At 45.9% G+C, this 18,401-nt stretch overlaps 1 protein-coding gene across 4 annotated transcripts in view; it reads left to right on the top strand.

Annotated features, from left to right (window-relative positions):
* Positions 1-18,401, top strand: part of ILDR2 (immunoglobulin like domain containing receptor 2) — a 61,398-nt gene that overhangs the window by 32,982 nt on the left and 10,015 nt on the right. The window contains exons 4-7 of one of the 4 annotated variants that reach the window (XM_084790174.1): positions 1,823-1,879; positions 4,717-4,863; positions 5,888-6,064; positions 14,422-14,535. In XM_084790174.1, coding sequence (XP_084646300.1) covers positions 1,823-1,879; positions 4,717-4,863; positions 5,888-6,064; positions 14,422-14,535 — 495 coding nt within the window. The remainder of the gene's footprint in view (positions 1-1,822; positions 1,880-4,716; positions 4,864-5,887; positions 6,065-14,421; positions 14,536-18,401) is intronic. The other 3 variants (XM_084790175.1, XM_084790173.1, XM_084790176.1) reach the window with 3 other exon arrangements.

Raw genomic sequence — 18,401 nt, 5'->3', positions numbered from 1 at the left:
TTTCTGTGCTTGGTCTTAGCCAAAAGGCTGAGAAGCAACAGAGTCATTTTCTAAATGGGCAAAATTCATGTCAACAAGTTTTTTCTTATATGGAAGTAGGACTGTGGATGGATGGATGGATGGAAAGTTATAGTGTACTCCCCATTCATGTCTCTGTGTCTGTCTGTCTGTCTGTCTGTCTATCTCTCTCTCTTTCCCTCTCTCTCTCTCTCTCCAACCTGGACTAGTAGTATTTCCAAATATACCTCTTGTTGCATTTAGTTAAACGAGAACATTTGTTTGCCTTTACCATTTAGAGCTAAAGCCTACCAATGTTTTAAGCATCTCTAGATATGTTGTGATCCAAGTCATTAACTAGATTCATAATGGACTATCACCCTTAGTATAAGATATGGCACCGTGCTACCAAGAAGAGACTTAATACCCTATGGGCATATAAAGGGGGAGGAAGTCCCCCTCAGGCACAGTCATAGGGGAGGGGAGTAAGGGGAAAATGGGAGGGAGGGAAGAATGGGAGGATACAAGGGATTGGATAACCATTGAGATGTAACAAGAATAAATTAATAAAAAAATAGAAAAAAAAAGATATGGCACCATGGACCCGTAGAAATGTCTAACAGCTACACGTGGTTACTGAGCCCTTGAACTGACAATGTGGTGTGGATACTGGTGTTAATGAAAAAAATGATATTAAGTTAATTGTTTCTATTTATCTGTACATTCTTAATGTTATTTCTAAAAAAGCTAAAATTACCCATGCTGTTATTGCTGCAGTGCTGTCATCGGATGGTTCTGTCCTCGAGATGTTTGCCATGCGCTGAAATAAAGGATTCGGTTGCATGCCTTAGATGTATCACAGTGATCTTTTATCATTAGAAGACAGAGAGAAAGGACATTTGCTTACTTGCATCCTGATACAGCTTTCTACTTGGTTAGCAAAGCTCCAGGGCGGCAGGGATATCACAGGCCTTTCCCTTGATATAAGAGTATGGTGACCCGCTCAGAGTACCTCCTGTAAGTCAGAGTCACCTCCTCCCTCACACCTTCTAGCATCGTATTTCCTGCACAGCTCTTCCCTTCCCAGAGTGCCCGAGAAGCACCTGTTCTGACACCACTCTTGAGGTTTCTTTCGGCGCAGTATCACACAGAAGGCACTTGGGTACGTACAACGCCAGCTGTGGGTGCCATATGGAAAAACCATACCATATACATATGTACAGAGTATTTCTGAAGCCAGAAGGAGGGTAGAGAAGTGTGCAGCCAGTCTCGCGTTATCTTTTCATCGCCTTTGAACATTTTAATCATTGAGATATCTTTGAGCCGTAAATAGAATCATGTGGCTGGTTAATTCTAAGTTAAAACCAAATATGTACTTCTGTTTTGATATGGACATGGGCCTGTGTATGGGCTGTATGAAAATGCAGATTGAGTGTTTAGATACAGACGGGTTTGACTTCCCGCCGACGTGTGTGGAGAAGGCTGTGCGAAGGCACGGAGATGACGCGTGTCAGTCTGCTCAAACAGGCTTTCTCCTATGGAGGCAGACATTTCCTCTTCCTATAAATAGTCAGAGATAAGGTCCCCTCTCTGCTTCCCCACCTGGGATAGCTGCACCCTTCCCTTGGGTGGCTGCCAAAAGGTGCGTGGTGCAGTCATTCTCGTTGGCAGAGCGTAGCCTTGATGTACCTCCCCTGTCAGGGAGCATAAGGTGCAGCGGGGCCCCGCGAGGGCATGGCGTCGGAGGGGGGGGGTGCCAGGCAGGGGGCTGCGTTCTTCTCTGGAGTAACTGCTTTCCTTCTTCTTTCCCTTCTGCTTCTTCTAGGCAGGACAGGGCTGCTTGCTGATCTCTTGCCCAGTTTTGCTGTGGAGATTATGCCAGGTACTCGGCCATTTAACTCTTTATCTGCTGTCACTGCGTCTGTCTGCTTCTGCATTAGTCACTAATTATATGTTTGGATTTTTGGGGGGGAGGGCACGTTTATCTGTATAATGTTTGTTGTCTTTTTACAGGGTGAACTAAGCCCCTTGGCTAAGCCTTTTTTGTATGCCTTCCATTCCTAGGGCCTAAAAAGACTAATGAGAATTAAGAATAAGTGGAGATGCGGACCCAGTCCCTCCATGTCACGCATGCATTATCATTGGTGATCTTGAGGCCCATCTTAGTATTTCACTTGTGTCCTTAAGTATTATCTATTTGTACTCTTTATTTTCTAAATTATATGCTTACCCACTCACTATTATACAACCATGTTACGATGAAGTGCCTTTTGTAACATTACCAAAAATTTTTTTTTAAAGTTAGGAAAGGCATGTCTTCTTTCCTAGCATGTATTCATGGACCTGTATATTAGGTCCTGGAAGTCCCTAGGCATCCATGGGCCATATGTGAAGATCACTTGTCCCAAATACAAATCTGCATCTTTTCTTGTAGCTGCCGGTGATGGCACCAGCCAGTCAAACCAATCCTGTGCTGAACTCTAGCTTGTAACTGAAGGAGGTTCAGGGAGAACTAAAAATGAACTCTAGAAAGGATGATACCCATAAAAAGAACAGCAAAGTTCTTTGATTTCTGCCAGATCTTTAAGGTCGTCCTAATAGCAGCAGAGAGATACAAAATAGCCTTGGCCATTGGCTTTGGATTGATTGAAATTTTAAGAAATATACAGAGTCTTCAAAATCCAGCTTCAGCAATTGTTCTATGACTCTATTGGGCCCTTTACCAGTTGGCCTACCAGACTCAGACTTTTTCCTTATTGATGTTGCCCTTAGAGCACAGACATTCTTCTTGTAACTGCCCTTATCAAGAGTCCCCTCAACTTTGAAGCATTTGTTTACACAGATAATGCCACATGGGATGTTTCAAAGGAAAATCTCCCAAGTCCAAGAAAGAGGTTCTGTATTTTAAATCTAGTCCTGTTCACCTTAATTTCCTTCTCTTTGACTCCAAGAGAACCCTTTCGTTGCTTTGTTTACTTATTTACCTATTTGTTTATTGAGACGTAGTCTTGCTACTATAGGCATGGCAATCGTCTTTCCAAGGAAAACAAGCACGGTCCAAGTGCTGGGAACGCAGGCCTAACCAAGTTCAGACAGCATTCTCTTGCTTGTACCCTCTTACTCATGCACTCTTGCTGAGTACAACCTTTTATCCTTAACTGCTTCTATTCCTATAGTTGACCTAAAGCACCTCAAAGACAAACCCCCACCTTGTTATGTCATGTGACTTATAAGGCTTGGGCTAAAGCTTCGTGTTCTTCATTACCCTCAGCAAGAATGCTCTCCTCACAGTTCAGGTCAGACCCAAAGCCTTCCCAGTCCCTAGCTGAAGAGAGGTTGGCCTGGATTTGAATGTACTGCAGATGGATAAGTGGGGCCCATTCAGAAAACATGAGCTGTTTGTTTTCTCTCTGGGGAAATGATGTTCTAACCAAAGGCCATATGACTCAACCACTGTCATAAAACTCTTTACATGTAAAAGTCATATTCTCAAATTACCAAATAGAATATTCATTTAATGGAAGGGAGTGTTGATAACCAAACTTTAAGAAAAACAGTATCTACTGACGCTCATGATAAGAAGGGATTTTGAATGGATGGCTATCAACTATTTTGATGGTTTGACTTTTAAGGAAAGCATGGCTCATGCCAGTCTGTCCGAGTCTCCAGGAAAGACATGGACTCATGCCACGCTCAGTAGCATGACATTGAGACGAGTCACCTGAGAGTCACAGTCACTTTTATGTAAGCCTGACAGAATCTGCTTCCTTTTAAATCTTTTGGATGAGCAAATTAAAGAAAATTCGTGTCTAGCCTCAGAGAGAGCTATGACACGAATTATGGAAGTTGACAAACATATTACCTATGCTCATTTCAGCCTTGCTATTAATTGGCGTTCTGAGCTAGTTAATTCTTATCCATGGTGGCTGGCTGACATGGTCATCTTGAGTGTGATGAAACCAAACCTCTACCCTAGGGATGGGAGCTGTATCTTTTCTATTGGAAACTAAGTCTCTTCCCCCACCCCCAGCCCTGCCCCTCCCCCAAACCATGGATAGTTACTGAGGTATAAGCAAGAGTTTTGGATCTCTGCCCTGGTGCTAGGGACAGGAAAGGTGACCTAGGAAAGCGGATTAATACACACTGAGTCTGGACCACATAAAGGTGGTCTACGTAGGCCATGGAGGCACATAGGCCTCCCCCACCTCCTGCCTTACAGATTTTGTGTGAGGTAGGGTCTCCCTTGTAGTTCAGGTTGCTTTGATCTTTCTGTCTCAGCCTTCCGAGTGCTGAAACTGTAGGCGTGGCCACCATGTAAGGCAAGGACTTCTGACTTATAAACAAGATGAACTTCACTATAGAAGGCAAGCATTTACAGAATCCACCTGCTAGGAGCCCAGCACACAAGACCCCTCAGCTTTTGTTCTACCTTGTTCTAATACAGTCAGTAGTTGAACCTTTTCTCTAGTTAGGAACCCCCAAAGTCTTCAGTCACAGGGCTGGTTGCACCCCTAAAAGATACAGGTCACCTGTCTCTGTGCCCTAGCATTTTTCACTCTGAGTTCTTCATGAGTCTGGGTCCTCTGTTTCCTAGTTAGATGTCCTTTTTTCCCCCAGGTCCTCCTCACTCACCTCTTTTGCAGGGAGATACCCATCCATGTTTGCCATGTCCCGAAGCCGGGGGCTACCTCGAGTAGATTTCTTTGTGCATCCTTCCAGAGTGGGTGTTTGTCGGCCTGGTGATGCTGGGGATCCTTCTCTTCTTCGTGCTGGTGGGGATCTGCTGGTGCCAATGCTGCCCTCACAGCTGCTGCTGCTATGTGCGCTGCCCGTGCTGCCCAGATTCCTGCTGCTGCCCTCAGGCCTGTGAGTAGGGATCTATGTGTGCTTGGGGGGTGGGGGGGATGTGGAGCAAGCCAGAGAAATGTCACCTCTCTATCTGACAGCCACGTGCCCTGAGTTCCTCCTCCACCACCCCCCCTTGCCTCTGGCTTCAAGGAAGATCATTCTTGTCTCCCTCCTCACCTCCATGCACATCTGCATGCTGTTTCTCCGCACCCATCACGCATCCCTAATGCTCATGGACATCACAGATGAAAGGAAGGGCAGGATCAGAATGGTGACGTTGTGTGTGTGGGGTAAAGCTTCACTCTCTCCCTGGAGCATGCAAACGGAGAAAAACCTGCACTGGTCCTCCCTTTATAAGTGGAGTAGAAAAACTGTGACTTTGGGTCACCATCCAGCAGACACCCACAGGCTTATTTTCTCACGTGATGAAAATGACCACGCTAGGGGTCAGTTCACATTTGAGGATTCACAGGTTTAGCTTACTGGCCAAGCCCATGAAGGCATCGAGTTTGACATCCAAACCATAAACTAAATACGCCTTGAAAGAGAGGGGCACATTCTATCTTTAGACTCTTGAGGAATGAACCGGCGTTGGAAGGAACTGGGTTATTGGCTCTGCTTTTGAAAACACAGACATGGGCTATGTGCATCCCCGGTGCTTGCTTTGCTCCTCCTGGAAACATCCCTGAATGACCCTTATGGTAACCTCCTCTGGAGGGACCACGGTAGCTTCCAGACAGGACAGTTCCAAGTGAGGATACTGCCGCCACAGCTCCTAGATCCAGTGTTGTTCAGCTGCCAGATTTTAAACACTGTAGGTCCTCATCTTGCTGCCTTTTTCATGGATCTGGAGGAATCCGGGGTGGGGGTGGGGGTGTGCGGGTTGGCTCTGGTGATTCCAGTGGTTAGTTCAGCCCTGGAAGAATAAGCGTACATTTGTCTAGGAGCTCCCTTGAAGGAATGGAACCTCAGGGATTCCGGGTCTGAGGGCTGTGGAGGGTGGGACTACATAATCTCTCTTGCTCTTCATCTCCCTCCACAGTGTATGAAGCAGGGAAAGCAGCCAAGGCCGGGTACCCTCCCTCTGTCTCCGGTGTCCCTGGCCCCTACTCCATCCCCTCTGTCCCTTTGGGAGGAGCCCCCTCTTCTGGCATGCTGATGGACAAGCCGCATCCACCTCCCTTGGCACCAAGTGACTCCACTGGAGGAAGCCACAGTGGTAAATGTAGTCCCAGAGTGCTCTACCCGACCCTAACCGCTTCCCTCATTCCTTGCTGATAAGCACCGTCCTTCAGTAATTTATCTTTGGGGAAACAGTGATATCCTTTCCAGAAATGGCACCCTTCCTGCTGAGGCAGATATCTTTTGGGGTGCACAGCAGGCTTTTCAAGGGCTACAGGACACTCTGACCCTTGCTTTCCTTTTAATGTCCTTAGTAACCAATACTTATAATGAGAAGGAGTTTGCAACTTAAACTATGATCATGTGGTTAATAGTGATGCCATGTCCACCTTGTTTAGGACTGGTACTGGGCAGTGTGAGGGGCAGTAGGCTGTGTAGAATATGGTTTCTTAAAGGAAGGAGTGGACCTCTATTAAGACAATTAGATGCTTAAGAATATGGTACTTACAGTCGAATGATTAAAGGACTGGAGCTATTACAGTATCTTCATGGGGGAGATGAGATCTGAACAGAACCAGGAGGAACGGGGGGGGGGGGCAGGGAAGGGGTGGAGGTGGGAGATATAGGAAAACTGTGTGGCTGTAGACAGTCCTAAGGAAGGAATGTCTGTAGTATAGCAAAACCCCAGAGCACACAGTGTGGGCATTTCAGTGTCCAGCTTGTCAGGATGCCTGGAAGAAGATGATAGACGGGTTTGATGGAGATTACAGTGGGCCTTGATACCTCTCCAAAGGAGCAAGTGAGAGTCACCAGAGGCAGATTGTTGAGTGGAGAGCTGGCAGGTGGTAAGGTGGAAGAGGAGCTCAGAGACAGAGAACAAAGCTCTGAATACATTGTTCAGTCGTACGAGCATCTGGTTTATGTTGGACACAGCAGGAGTCGAAACGCCAAGGTAAATCTGAGAAGTACTTTGGAAGAAATGAGATGCTAAGAGATGAGGCAAAGAAAGATTTCAGGATGGCCGCAAGTTATCCAGCACAGCAGACCATAGGTGGGGAATAGGTAATTGGCAACGAAGGCTGATTAGAGGGACCATGCACTTTATTCAGGATAAGATGGATTCGTGCAGAGAGTACAGGCCATGGGGCAAAAGAGTGGAGAGTAGAAGATGCTGAGATACACCTTGCTTGGAGGCATTTGAACAGGATTCCAGGCCTGTGAAGGTTAAGCCTGTATGCCCAGTTGATTTGGTGACGGTAGTTCGTCTACGTGGGAGGTGAGAAAGGGCAGCCAGCCCACATAATGACCCCCACTGCATAGCTGCGGAGGGAGAGGGGATCCTCAATGAGTAACTGGTATTTGTGCTTTTCCTTTCCCTGCAACTATTAGTAGAATTCTGACGTCTGAGGGTGAGAATGAGTCACAAACTGAGAAGGAAACGCTAATGATCAAGGACGTGCTGGGAAAGGAAAAGACAGACAGCACAGTTCATTTCCCTGGAGGAGGGATGGGCAGAGGAGACTGAATGGAGCCTCAGCACATGTGCTCACTTGCTGCGTTCCCTATGTCCCAGCTTTCTTCTTCCTGTCTCAACTGACCTCACCTTCCTCTTTACTTAATGGAGTATCACAGTAAAACAATCTTATTAATTATCTAGCAAGTTCTCTCTCTCTCTCTCTCTCTCTCTCTCTCTCTCTCTCTCTCTCTCTCTCTCTCTCTCTCTCTCTCTCTCTCTCCCCTAGTTCATTGTATAGCTCTGCCTAGCCTGGAACTTGCTATGTAGAGCAGGCTGGCCCTAATCTTTCTTCCATCTCTGCTTCCTGCAGTTTTAATCACTTTGGCCCCATCCCACCACATTAACCAACCTCATTTAGAAGTAGAAAAATATATTATGACAAGAATGTCCAAGACACAGTAATTGCTGACTTCATTGCTCACACAGCCTGGTGGCATCTGTGTAGGACAGAGTTCTTTGTGTCTAGGACATGCTTTGTCCCTTTGGCTGACTCCCTGATGACAGCAGTAGTTCTGGGCGTTAGATCCCCTTGGAGAGACAGAAAGGTGTGTTTCATCTTCGTGCAACTTTCCCCAAAGTGAGAGAGTGTTTCCCAGGAGCTCGTCCCTCTTCTAACATGCTTTCCTCCAGCACTTCCATCTCAAAGAATTATGTCCCACAGCCATTCCTAAACCCGACGGGCCTGAGCTCACGAGGACTCACCTCTCAGGCCCAAGCAACTCTTCACTTTGGAAGTGAGCGAAGCCAGAGTTCATTCTGTTGGCCAGGAAAGGAGGCAACCAGAGGTGACCACAGCTACTCAGAGACCATGTTATCATGATACGTCCATCATGATCCAGTCTCCAGAAGCACACTCCTAGGCTCAGGGCAGCATTACTGATGGTGTTTGGCCAAGTAGATTGGGCCAATGTAGATTATTCTTTAAGGAACACTGAAAATGTTAAGAGATGCTGGTTTGTAAAAATATGAACTCCACCTTTTTATATTTGCCTGCCACCTCAACATTAGGCTAATCATCCCGCAACAGTGACCCTCAGGTAGCATTTGTACACAACACTGTTTTGAATGTTACTTAGGAAAGACATCTGTGATGGGATGTGCAGAAAAGAGCGAGCCCTTTGGTTACCCACTGTTTACAGCTCTGTTGCCCTAACAAAAAAATGGGTATCTCCTATGCTGCTCTGGATCCATCTTGTTTGGGCTCTCTGGTGAATATCACACTTCATCTGGCTTTACACCTCACAGCTCCAACTTTCTGTCTTAGTGTCTCTTCCCTATTACTGTTCAATGCATGCTCAGGTCTCTTCTGTAGCAATACAACCATTTGTAAAACATCCCTGATGTTGCCGCTCTATTCTTCTTCTCCTCCCCTGCTCCTCCCAGCCAAACTTCGTGAAAGAGCTTTTACTACTCAACGTTCCTGTTTCCTTCCCTCTCAGCAACTCAAGTCACTTCCATCTTGCTCCTGCCACGATGCCCAAAGGCTAAATCTGATGGCTGCTTCTCAACCCTCAACCTCGCTCGACTTCTTTAAAGTGCTGGCCATGTCTGATGCCATTGTCCTTCTGTGCCTGTCTCGCTCAGCACTCTGCTTGTTTCTCTACCTGCCCTGACAGTGCTGCCTTGCTCCTCTGTGCATCTTCCTGATAGTGCTGTTCTCGCTGTGTTTGTGGGCTGCTCTCTGGGAAATCCCATCTACTCCCATGGCTCCAGCTGTTGTCTATATGCTGATACTCCCCAGTCATGATTTTCCTGACTTCTCTCTCCTCTGCTGCTGGGTCCCACATATCCCACTGTCGCTCAGTGTCTCCAGGTGGGGATGTCTTACAGGCGTTTAAATCTTAGTTTCTAGGAATTCAGTCTACTGCTTCCAGGCTTTCTCTACTTTAAACCAGAGTGAATATAATTCACTTCGTGGCTAGCATCATTGGGTGCCTAGCAGCTCAAATCAGAAACAGGAATTGCAGTCTTACTCCTGATTTTGCACTTCTCTTGGTCCAGTTGGTCACCAAGGCCTTCCGACTACACTTTAACCTTGACTTGTTTTATTTTCCTCCTGTTGTGGTTCTCACTGCCACTAACTCCTGTCTGACTTACTGAAATCAACTCCTACCCCCTACTCTTGCCTTGCTCTATTTCATTTTATCTCAGTATACCTGGACTCTAGTCATCCTTCTAAAAGTAGACAGGATTTTGAAATTTTATTTTAAAATTAATAGAAATGTGTGTCTATATATATATATATATGCCTACTGTATGTACACAGAATATGCAAATTTTAAGACTCACTTCTCTCACAGTTGAGCTACTGTCACCCTGGGGGTGGAATCTGGCAGCTGTTCCATCATCCATAAACAGCCTTACTGAGCTCATTAAGATAGGACAGGAAGAACAAACGTACATCAGTGGAAGTACACCTTGGAGACTTCCTGTGCAGGTTTTCTAAGTCAGATTTGGGCTATAAATGGGGGAATTGATTGAAAAATAATCCAACCCTAATTAGGTCAAAATAGCAGCATAAGTTCTTTAATAATAAGTTTTTGAGAATATAGTTTGGCATCACAGGGGATTTTTCTAATGTCCTCTCCCTAATCAAGTTAGAATTAGAGGACTCTAGGAGAGGAGCTGGGGTGTGAAGAACCATGCCAACTAAAGGACTTGGGCAAGGCTGAACTGGAAAACAGACGTAAATCACCAGTGGCCCTGAGCTGAAACATCACCAGGAAAAAAAGTCATTTTCCTACATATGCTGAACTTCAGCCAATAGTCTAGGTCATTTCTTACTAAAATACCACCACACTTCAAAGAGTTCTCTTGCCTTTAAATTATAGATACAAACCAACCTGACACCATTCCATGATACATACCAACTTAGGGCAATCTCTGGCCTCAGTACCCGGTCGTAGGCATGTGCCACAACACATGGCTCTCCGTGTTCTCGTGGAGATAGTCTATAGCCAAGGCTGAGCACACACACTTATAACCCCAGCATTCAGGAGGCTGAGGCAAGAGGAGCCATGAGTTTGAGACCAACCTGGCCTGCATAACAAGGCCCAAGCCAGCCATTTCAAAAAATTTACAAATTTCCCCTGCCCTCAAGGAAACTAGAAAGTTATAGTCCAGCAGGATGGCTACTGGAGGCTTGTTAAAGGAGATAAAATGGGTCAGAGATACAGAGCAGTATATAGAGAAACTGTGATGCAGCCCGCAAGGAAAACCACACTGTAGGGAGAGGATGAGCAAAGGCTTTCTGGTGACTCATACGCTCTTGAGCACATATGTGACACAGAGCCAGATTCTATGGAAATGTGAGAAGAATTTAGTGAGCTCTACAATCAAACTTGCAGCTTATAGTTTTATATAAAAATACCCACACCCTTTAAAGGGAGAATTGTCTTGATTTTTAGCAACTAAAACCGAACGGATGATGCTCCTAAAGTCTGAAGAGCAATCAGTTGCCTCTGTCTTTTGACAAATTAGAAGAATTTAAATCTCTGAAGTCCCGAGGTGGCTGTGATGGAGAAGTCAAAGCTGAAATACTCTGGCATGGTAGAGTCTCTTTTTAATGCCAATATTGAAAGCTAAAGCTCTCCTCTTCCCAGGAGGCTGTAGTTACTGTAACTTCTCAGAGATTGATAACCCATGCACACAATCCAATCTGTATCATAATGAGGAGTGTAATTTTTTCTAATGACACTGAAAACAATCTAAGCTCTAGTCTAAGCTCCTCCAGCTGTTCCTTGGCATTGCTTCTCCCCCCCCCTCTCCCTCCCTCCCTCCCTCCTTCTCTCTCTCTCCCTCCTTCCCTCCCTCCCTCCCTCTCCTCCTCCTCCTCCTTCTTCTTCCCCTTCTCCTTCTCCTTCTCCTTCTCCTTCTCCTTCTCCTTCTCCTTCTTCTTCTTCTTCTTCTTCTTCTTCTTCTTCTTCTTTTCTCTCTCTCTCTCTCTCTCTCTCTCTCTCTCTCTCTCTCTCTCTCTCCTCTCTTCTCGTCTCTTCCTTCTCTCTCTCTCCTGGCAGACAGCTGGTATCTAGTTACACATAGCCCTCTCTGACCCATGCCCTTTATTTTGGTAAAGTGCCTCCCATATTAAGAACACGTAGGCAGAGCCGTGGATGCAGGTAGAGAAAAACCCTCCTTAATGCCTACAGTGATGCTGGTGCTCTTTCCTTAGCAAATGGCCATCAGTAATGTCAGTCACAAAACCTTCCCTGGCTGCCTTGGGCTACCATTCAAGCCCTTCCTTTCCTGGTTAAAATTCTCCTGTAAATCACCCGCATCGATTCCTATGCCATACTTTGCAATGCACAAAAACACTCGCTAGTCACAGTTTTTATCCATTCATTCACCCATTTAATCATGCCATCATCCATTCATTTGAACATGCATGTTTTGAGTGTCTAAAGTGTGCCAGGCTCTGTGCCAGATGCTAGAGAGTCATAGGTGACCAGAGAAATCTATTAGTTATCTTCAGGGAGAGTGTGGCCTGTGGATTAACAATGGAAAACAAGAATACACTTTCCAAAGAAGCCATGGTCCTTTTCCATTCCTAGGCTGGGAATAAGTCAACAAACATTTACTACTTGCTGTATGTAAGACACAGTCTTAGGCACATGGAAATCTTAAATTATAATATATTCAAAAAATTTAAAGAAGATTATAGACTTCTATATAAAGAGCTTGGAGCGAACTAGAATATGTTCAGACCTATAATTCAAATTCAAATCAAGTGATTTTTTTTTTTAAGTTCGGAAAAAGATCGGAAGAGAAAAAGACAGAATCATGAGAACCAAAGGCAGCTCTTTGGATGAGGTGGTTTTTGCGATACCCCAGCACTAAAGTGCCCCACTAATTTCTAATCTCTCTCCTTGAATTAATCACATGGAAACTGGGTCCTGATGGGTCTTCAGTCTCTAGTGCTCCCTCACTGAGCTAGCATCAGCATGCCCAGACCCTTGTTTCTCAGCCCTGCACCTCACCCATCAGCCATCACTGCCTCAGTGCAGACATAGCAGTTCTGTGGGATAATTGCGTTTTAATTGAACTGTCTGTACCACTCTGTAAACGCCTCTGCAGAGATGGAAGAAACCTGTAGCTTGATAAATAAAGTCATCTCTGCTAATAATCCCTTCTGCATAGGCACCATGTGTGGACCTAGCCTCTGGGAGAAGGTGCCACTGAAAAGCATGTGCTGAGGACTCATTTGGCTTTTTATTCTAAGTCATTTCACAATTTGAGATCGATGTGGCCTGCCCAGTATTTTCTCACATGGAAAAAAAAAATCTGTGCACCTGCAAAAAGGGTGTGTGGGCGGCTTTTTTCTCCAGTGCTTGGATTGTGATTAGAGCCCTATCGAATGTTATACTTTAATCTTCCATGTAAATAGCTTGGGGCAGTGGAGTGGGGGGGGGGGGAAGGACGCTGGGGACGGAGGGGGTGGGCTTTGTCCACAGAGCAATGCATCCAGAGACAGGAAACACCATTGTCATTGGATGCATATACGTTTCTGTGTTTTCTGTATTTTTATTATGGGCACCACTTTGGGGACAGGGCATGTTGGAATGGGATTTTTCGCTGCCAGTTTATATTCCCGCTGGGTGGAAGATAGGGCCATGCTGCGTTCTCTGAAGACCACACCTACTGCCTACTTTTGGCTTTACTCTCCTGCCTTCTTCAACTACCTCTTTGAAAAAAAAAAAAAAAAAAAAACAACCAACCAGCCAAGCAAAAGCAAACCCCGTATCTCTGTCTACACTTTAGAGAGCTACGCTGCCCTGATCCCAGTCAGGCTTCAGTTGATGAGACCGCGTGATTCCATGCCTGGTGCTGCCAGTCATTCCTACTCTGGCTTCCTTGGCCAGAGGTTTTTCAACCACAAAATGTGGCTGACAGCAGTCCCTACTTGCGTGGCAGTGAGACACAAGCATCCTTGAAAACACTCAGTACAGTGCCTGGCACATTGTCATTGTCTAGTGTAAGCATTGTCTAGCTGTCCCTCATGCCCTCTTCTCATCTTCATTTGCCCCTCCCCCCATTTGTCCGTTATGCCTGTTGTCTTATGACCCTTTGGGCTGGTGTTGGGCTTGACTGAAGTGACACAAGACATAAACAGCATTTGTCTCTGACAGTGTGAGTGATGGAAATATAGGAGATGATTTTTATTTTTGCTTTTGCTTTAGTTTTGGGCATTTTTTTTTTTAATTATTAAGCCCTGAAAAATAACACCTGTCTCTAACCACAAAGCAGCAGGTCGAATTAAATTAGTCACATCTAAAATATGGCATCCCTTTTCCTAAAAGGAAAACGTGAAGGAAGTAAAATGGAAGCATGATTGGAAACCTGTGTGTTGTGAGCTTGTTTTGTACTACTGTGTATGCAGTCTAGAATCTAATATTAGCTGTTAGGCAAGCACCATCCAGCTAAAGGGATTCTTTTCCCCCACCACCTCCCAGGCAACTAGAGGCTTTCGGTCTGCCTTTGTGAAGGTCCCTGATCCTTGGAGATGTGTCTCCCAAGTGACGCTGCGACCCTCATGCTGGAGAGTGACATGTGCCCCCAACCTAGAATGGGGTCTCTTTCTCTTCTTTTTAGCGTGAGCTTGCTTCCCCCAGTGGAACTCAGAAGCTAGGCCAAGATGAGCCTTCAGTATAGCTCTAGGCCCGTAGACAGTCAGACAGCGGGAAGGAAAGGGTAACACAAGACTGAAAGTACACTGCAGCCGGGTTTGGTTGTTGACTTCCAGGCCCTTTGTTCCAATGGCACCCCCTGATAGAGGATCTCAAGTGTACCCCCTGTGTCTAAACTCTAGTTTTATTATTTCCGGGTGATTCCAAAAGAATTGTTCTAACTAGGAACCGTCTTTGCTGCTTGGTTAAATGGATGGAGGCTTCTGTTTCTTGACTTTCCGCTTGTACCTCACTCTCCTGTGCTTTCCTCAACAGTTCGCAAAGGTTACCGGATCCAAGCTGACAAAGAGAGAGACTCCATGAAGGTCCTGTACTATGTGGAGAAGGAGCTGGCTCAGTTTGATCCAGCCAGAAGGATGAGGGGCAGATGTGAGCATCTGTTAGTTTCATGTGATCTGTGCTTCATTAAGATGCGGTAGCTAAAGGGGACACAGGAGGCGGGGTGGGGATGGGTGGGGGGGAGGGGTTATCAGATGTGAAGCTCTGACCAGCAGGTGTGTGCTTGTGACACAACCACAAGAAGCAGCTCTGGGAACATGGAAGGGGATAGAAGGGCCTTCTGGGTGGGAAAGGTGGAACAGCCATGTGTGGCTTATGTTGTCTCCCTGTGGGGCAGTCTGGGTCGATTGCTGTGCCGTTGTAATCCTGGGTTTAAAATGTTTCGTAACAGTCCCCTTACAATACTCAAAATAGGTACACATGGGTCAGTCAGTAAAGTCATTGCTGAGCAAGCATGAGCACCCATGCTCAGATCCCCAGCGTGAGGGCAAGCAGAGCACCCGTGTTTGGATCCCCAGCAGCACCCATGTAAAACCTGGGCCAACAGACAGACCAACCACATCTACAACCCCAGCCCTGAGCTGGCAGAGACAAGCCGCTCCCTGCCTCTCAATGGGCACCCATTCTAGCCAGCCAGTCAACTTCAAATTTACTGAGAGACTCTTTCTCAAAAAAAAAAAAAAAAATAAGGTGGAGAGTATCAAGGAAGATACTTTGTCAACCTCTTGCATTTACATAAATGAGCATCCTCGCATGCACATGCACATGCACACAGACACATGTGCACGCTCAAGAAGTAAATATTCAGCTTCCGTTTTCTCCAACCCAGACGCTGAGTTGCCACATGAAGGCTTCAGTGAAGGGGGTGGGGGGAAAGTCTGGTAAATGAGTCTAGGAAAAAAGTCTGGCATTGCTCTGAGATGCCCAAACCACAGAGATTTGGGGGTGAGCAAAGAGGCTGCGCTTCTTGTCAAAGGACGCTTTAATTACTAAGTCTGCTGGTGGCAAGGCCCCAACCCTTAACTTATCCACAGCCCTTTGGAGGCTGCAGCTGACACTGCTGGTTCTTTAGAGTGGGCTCCAAATTACTGTCTATCATGAGAGGCAGAACAGGGCAGGTCTGACTCGGATGGGCTGATTATCAAGTGGGTGCTGGCATGCCTGGCAGTGAGGTCACTAGGCACTTTCTTTGAACCCTGTTCTTCTGGGAATCAATAAGAGACTTGATGGAGCTGTTGGGAAAACAGTCCCAGACTAGAGGAACTTTATTCAGACGAAGGACAACATATTCCACCCAGTTTACAATTCTAAATTCATCCTGTCTGTGTTGCAGCCATTGCGGCATCCTCCCACCGCAGGGACTATAAAAAGACCATCTCCAGATTGGGGTGTCAGGAATACAGATGTCACTGCACTTGACAAGTTGTAACAGTGCTATCATGGATCTCTGTAAAGGGGACAGAGACAGAGAGAGTCCTAGATCAAGGAGAAGCTCGGCAAGAAATCACCAGTATTGAGGCTTAGAGGAAAAGTTAATGGCGAGGATCAAATATAAAGAATGGACTTGAGTGTATGTGACGTCTCTTGGCTGACTACCTTGATCCTAAAGGTTCAGGCGCTGGCTGGTCTCCGTGTGGTGGCGGCATCTTAGAGTTGAAAGGGATCTTAGAGATCCTCAACCACGAGGGGAGTGTAGTAATGGAGTTAGAAGGACTCACATGATTCCCAGTCTTGCGACTTATATACAGAAGCTTTTGAGCTGAAGGGAAACTGCCCTCCTTGCCGTCCTATGACCAGTGCCAGCATGTGGGCCAGGGCCGAGGCAGGAACCCAGGCCTAGTGCCTGCAGATTGACCGTACAACAACTGCGTGGAACGACACGGGAACATGGTTCCCTCCAGAGGTTGGCTCCATGCTGAAGAGCAGAGCAGAGAATGGGATGGGGACATCTTGAAAGTCTCATTACAAAACAGGGGTCTTGGTTTCACAGAGTCTGTAAGAACCGGGGCGTGAGGTCCAGGTTCATGGATGTGCTGGCCACTGTAAGTGGTAGTCACAGCTGAAGGCTTACCTTCGCTCTGCAGAGCGAGAGACTGCAAACAGCATTTCCCGGACACGGACATTTCACATTCTGTTTCCTTTTTCTTTTTCTTTCTTTCTTTCTTTCTTTCTTTCTTTCTTTCTTTTTTTTCCTTTTTTAAAAGTTTTATCGGAACACAGCCAAGCTAATTTGCTTCTGTGTCTTCTATAACTTCTCGCTGAATGGCAGAACTGAATGGTTATAACCAGTGTGGCTCACAAAGCCTAAAATATTTATTCCCTGGATGGTCCTTTACAGAAAGTGTTGCTGTACCTCTGCCCCAGACTGGCAGTATTATATGCCTGTCAAGGAGTACTTTGGTTTTCATGCTCAGTTTTGGCAGAAATTTTAGTGTAACATACACCCTGGACAGCTTGTTACTGTGAGTGGTCAAATAGTGATGCTTCTTACAATCTGGAGAAGTGAAAAAGGCCAAGAATTCCCTGAAATTGATGGAAAGTTCTGAGCCAGCAATATTGTTTTGCAACAGGCTCATCAAATGTGTTTTAAAGCTTCCCCTCCCCCTGCCCCCCCCCCCATGCCTACTAGGAAACTGAAATTCAGGAGGATTGTGAGGGAACATTCTAAATTTTAGCTACTGTCTGTGTGAGCTGTTTTCTTTTAAAATAGGCATAAGGACTTGAGAGATGGCTCAGTGGGTAAGAGTGTTTACTGTGCAGACATGAGGACCTCAGTTTGGATCTTGGCATTTGTGTAAAAAGCTGGACATGGCTAAGATTTCCTGTAAGCCCAGGGCTGTAAGGGAGCATAGATGAGAGGGTCACATGGGCTTGCTGGTCCCCAGCCTGCCTCCAAATTCAGTGGGAGGAGAAGGTGAGTACATACAATCATCTGGCTTCCAGATACATACACACAGGCATGCACCATGCCATGCACACAGACAGACAGACAGACAGACAGACACACACACACAGACACAGACACAGACACACACACACACACACACAGTCACATATGTATGCATACATTAGCCTATCTCTTTAAGAGGTATGTAAGAGATATTACGTTTTTATTATAATTTAACACCAAATGATCCCATGAGTAAATTGTCATTCCTGTGTGTTCTCAGCAAAACAAGGCTAGGCGGTCCTGCTGTTGTACAAAATTCCTCTGCCCCTCCCAGTACCACAGGGGGATGGGGGGAAAGCAGAGGGAACCTGAGATACACATCTCTGCCTCCCACATCTAATTTTGGCTTACGTTTCACTCAGCAGCAAGGGCTTATGCTAGTAAATGTTGTCTTTAATAATATTTTTGAAGTCTCAATGAAAAGATTCAGAAAACAAGCGGATTCAGTTTCACTGCAAATATGTTCACTAGATTTGTTTTTTAAGTAAAATGAAATTCAATACATTTCTAAGTTCTAGAAATAATCAAATTTTCTGTTATTTTTTTTTCCAGCCCAGAACATAATTCTGGTCCTAGTTCATACATGCTCTGCACAAAACTGCTTAGGAAATGAGAAAGTCATGACCGGGCACCTTTCTTACATTTTTTTAAGGCTGAGGCCAGAGTTCAAGCTACAGCCCGGTGGACACAAAGACAAAGTCCATCTTCCAAACTTCTGGCCTGGCCACTCACGACCACATACACACTGCTTTGGTAGGGAGGGGAGCAAGTCTTCCCAGGCCTTAGACATAGCTCTGGTGCTACCTGGGCAGGATATTATAGGTCCCTACAGGAGCGTGGTCTAAAAGGTAAGTGTACCGAAGCCAGTGTATCCATCCTCTTGACCTTGACTTCGTGCTACCTGGGGAACGGAATGGCTGAAGTAGAGCAGAATAGGTCTGGTTTGGTTTGGGTTTTCCAAGACAGGTTTCTCTGTTGTAGCCTTGGCTGCCCTAGACTCGCCTCG

Source organism: Acomys minous, assembly GCF_964271855.1.
Source record: "Acomys minous genome assembly, chromosome: 1".
Lineage (NCBI taxonomy): Eukaryota > Metazoa > Chordata > Mammalia > Rodentia > Muridae > Acomys > Acomys minous.
The sequence above is the reverse complement of the archived record's forward strand: the minus strand, read 5'-3'. Positions and strand labels throughout refer to the sequence as shown.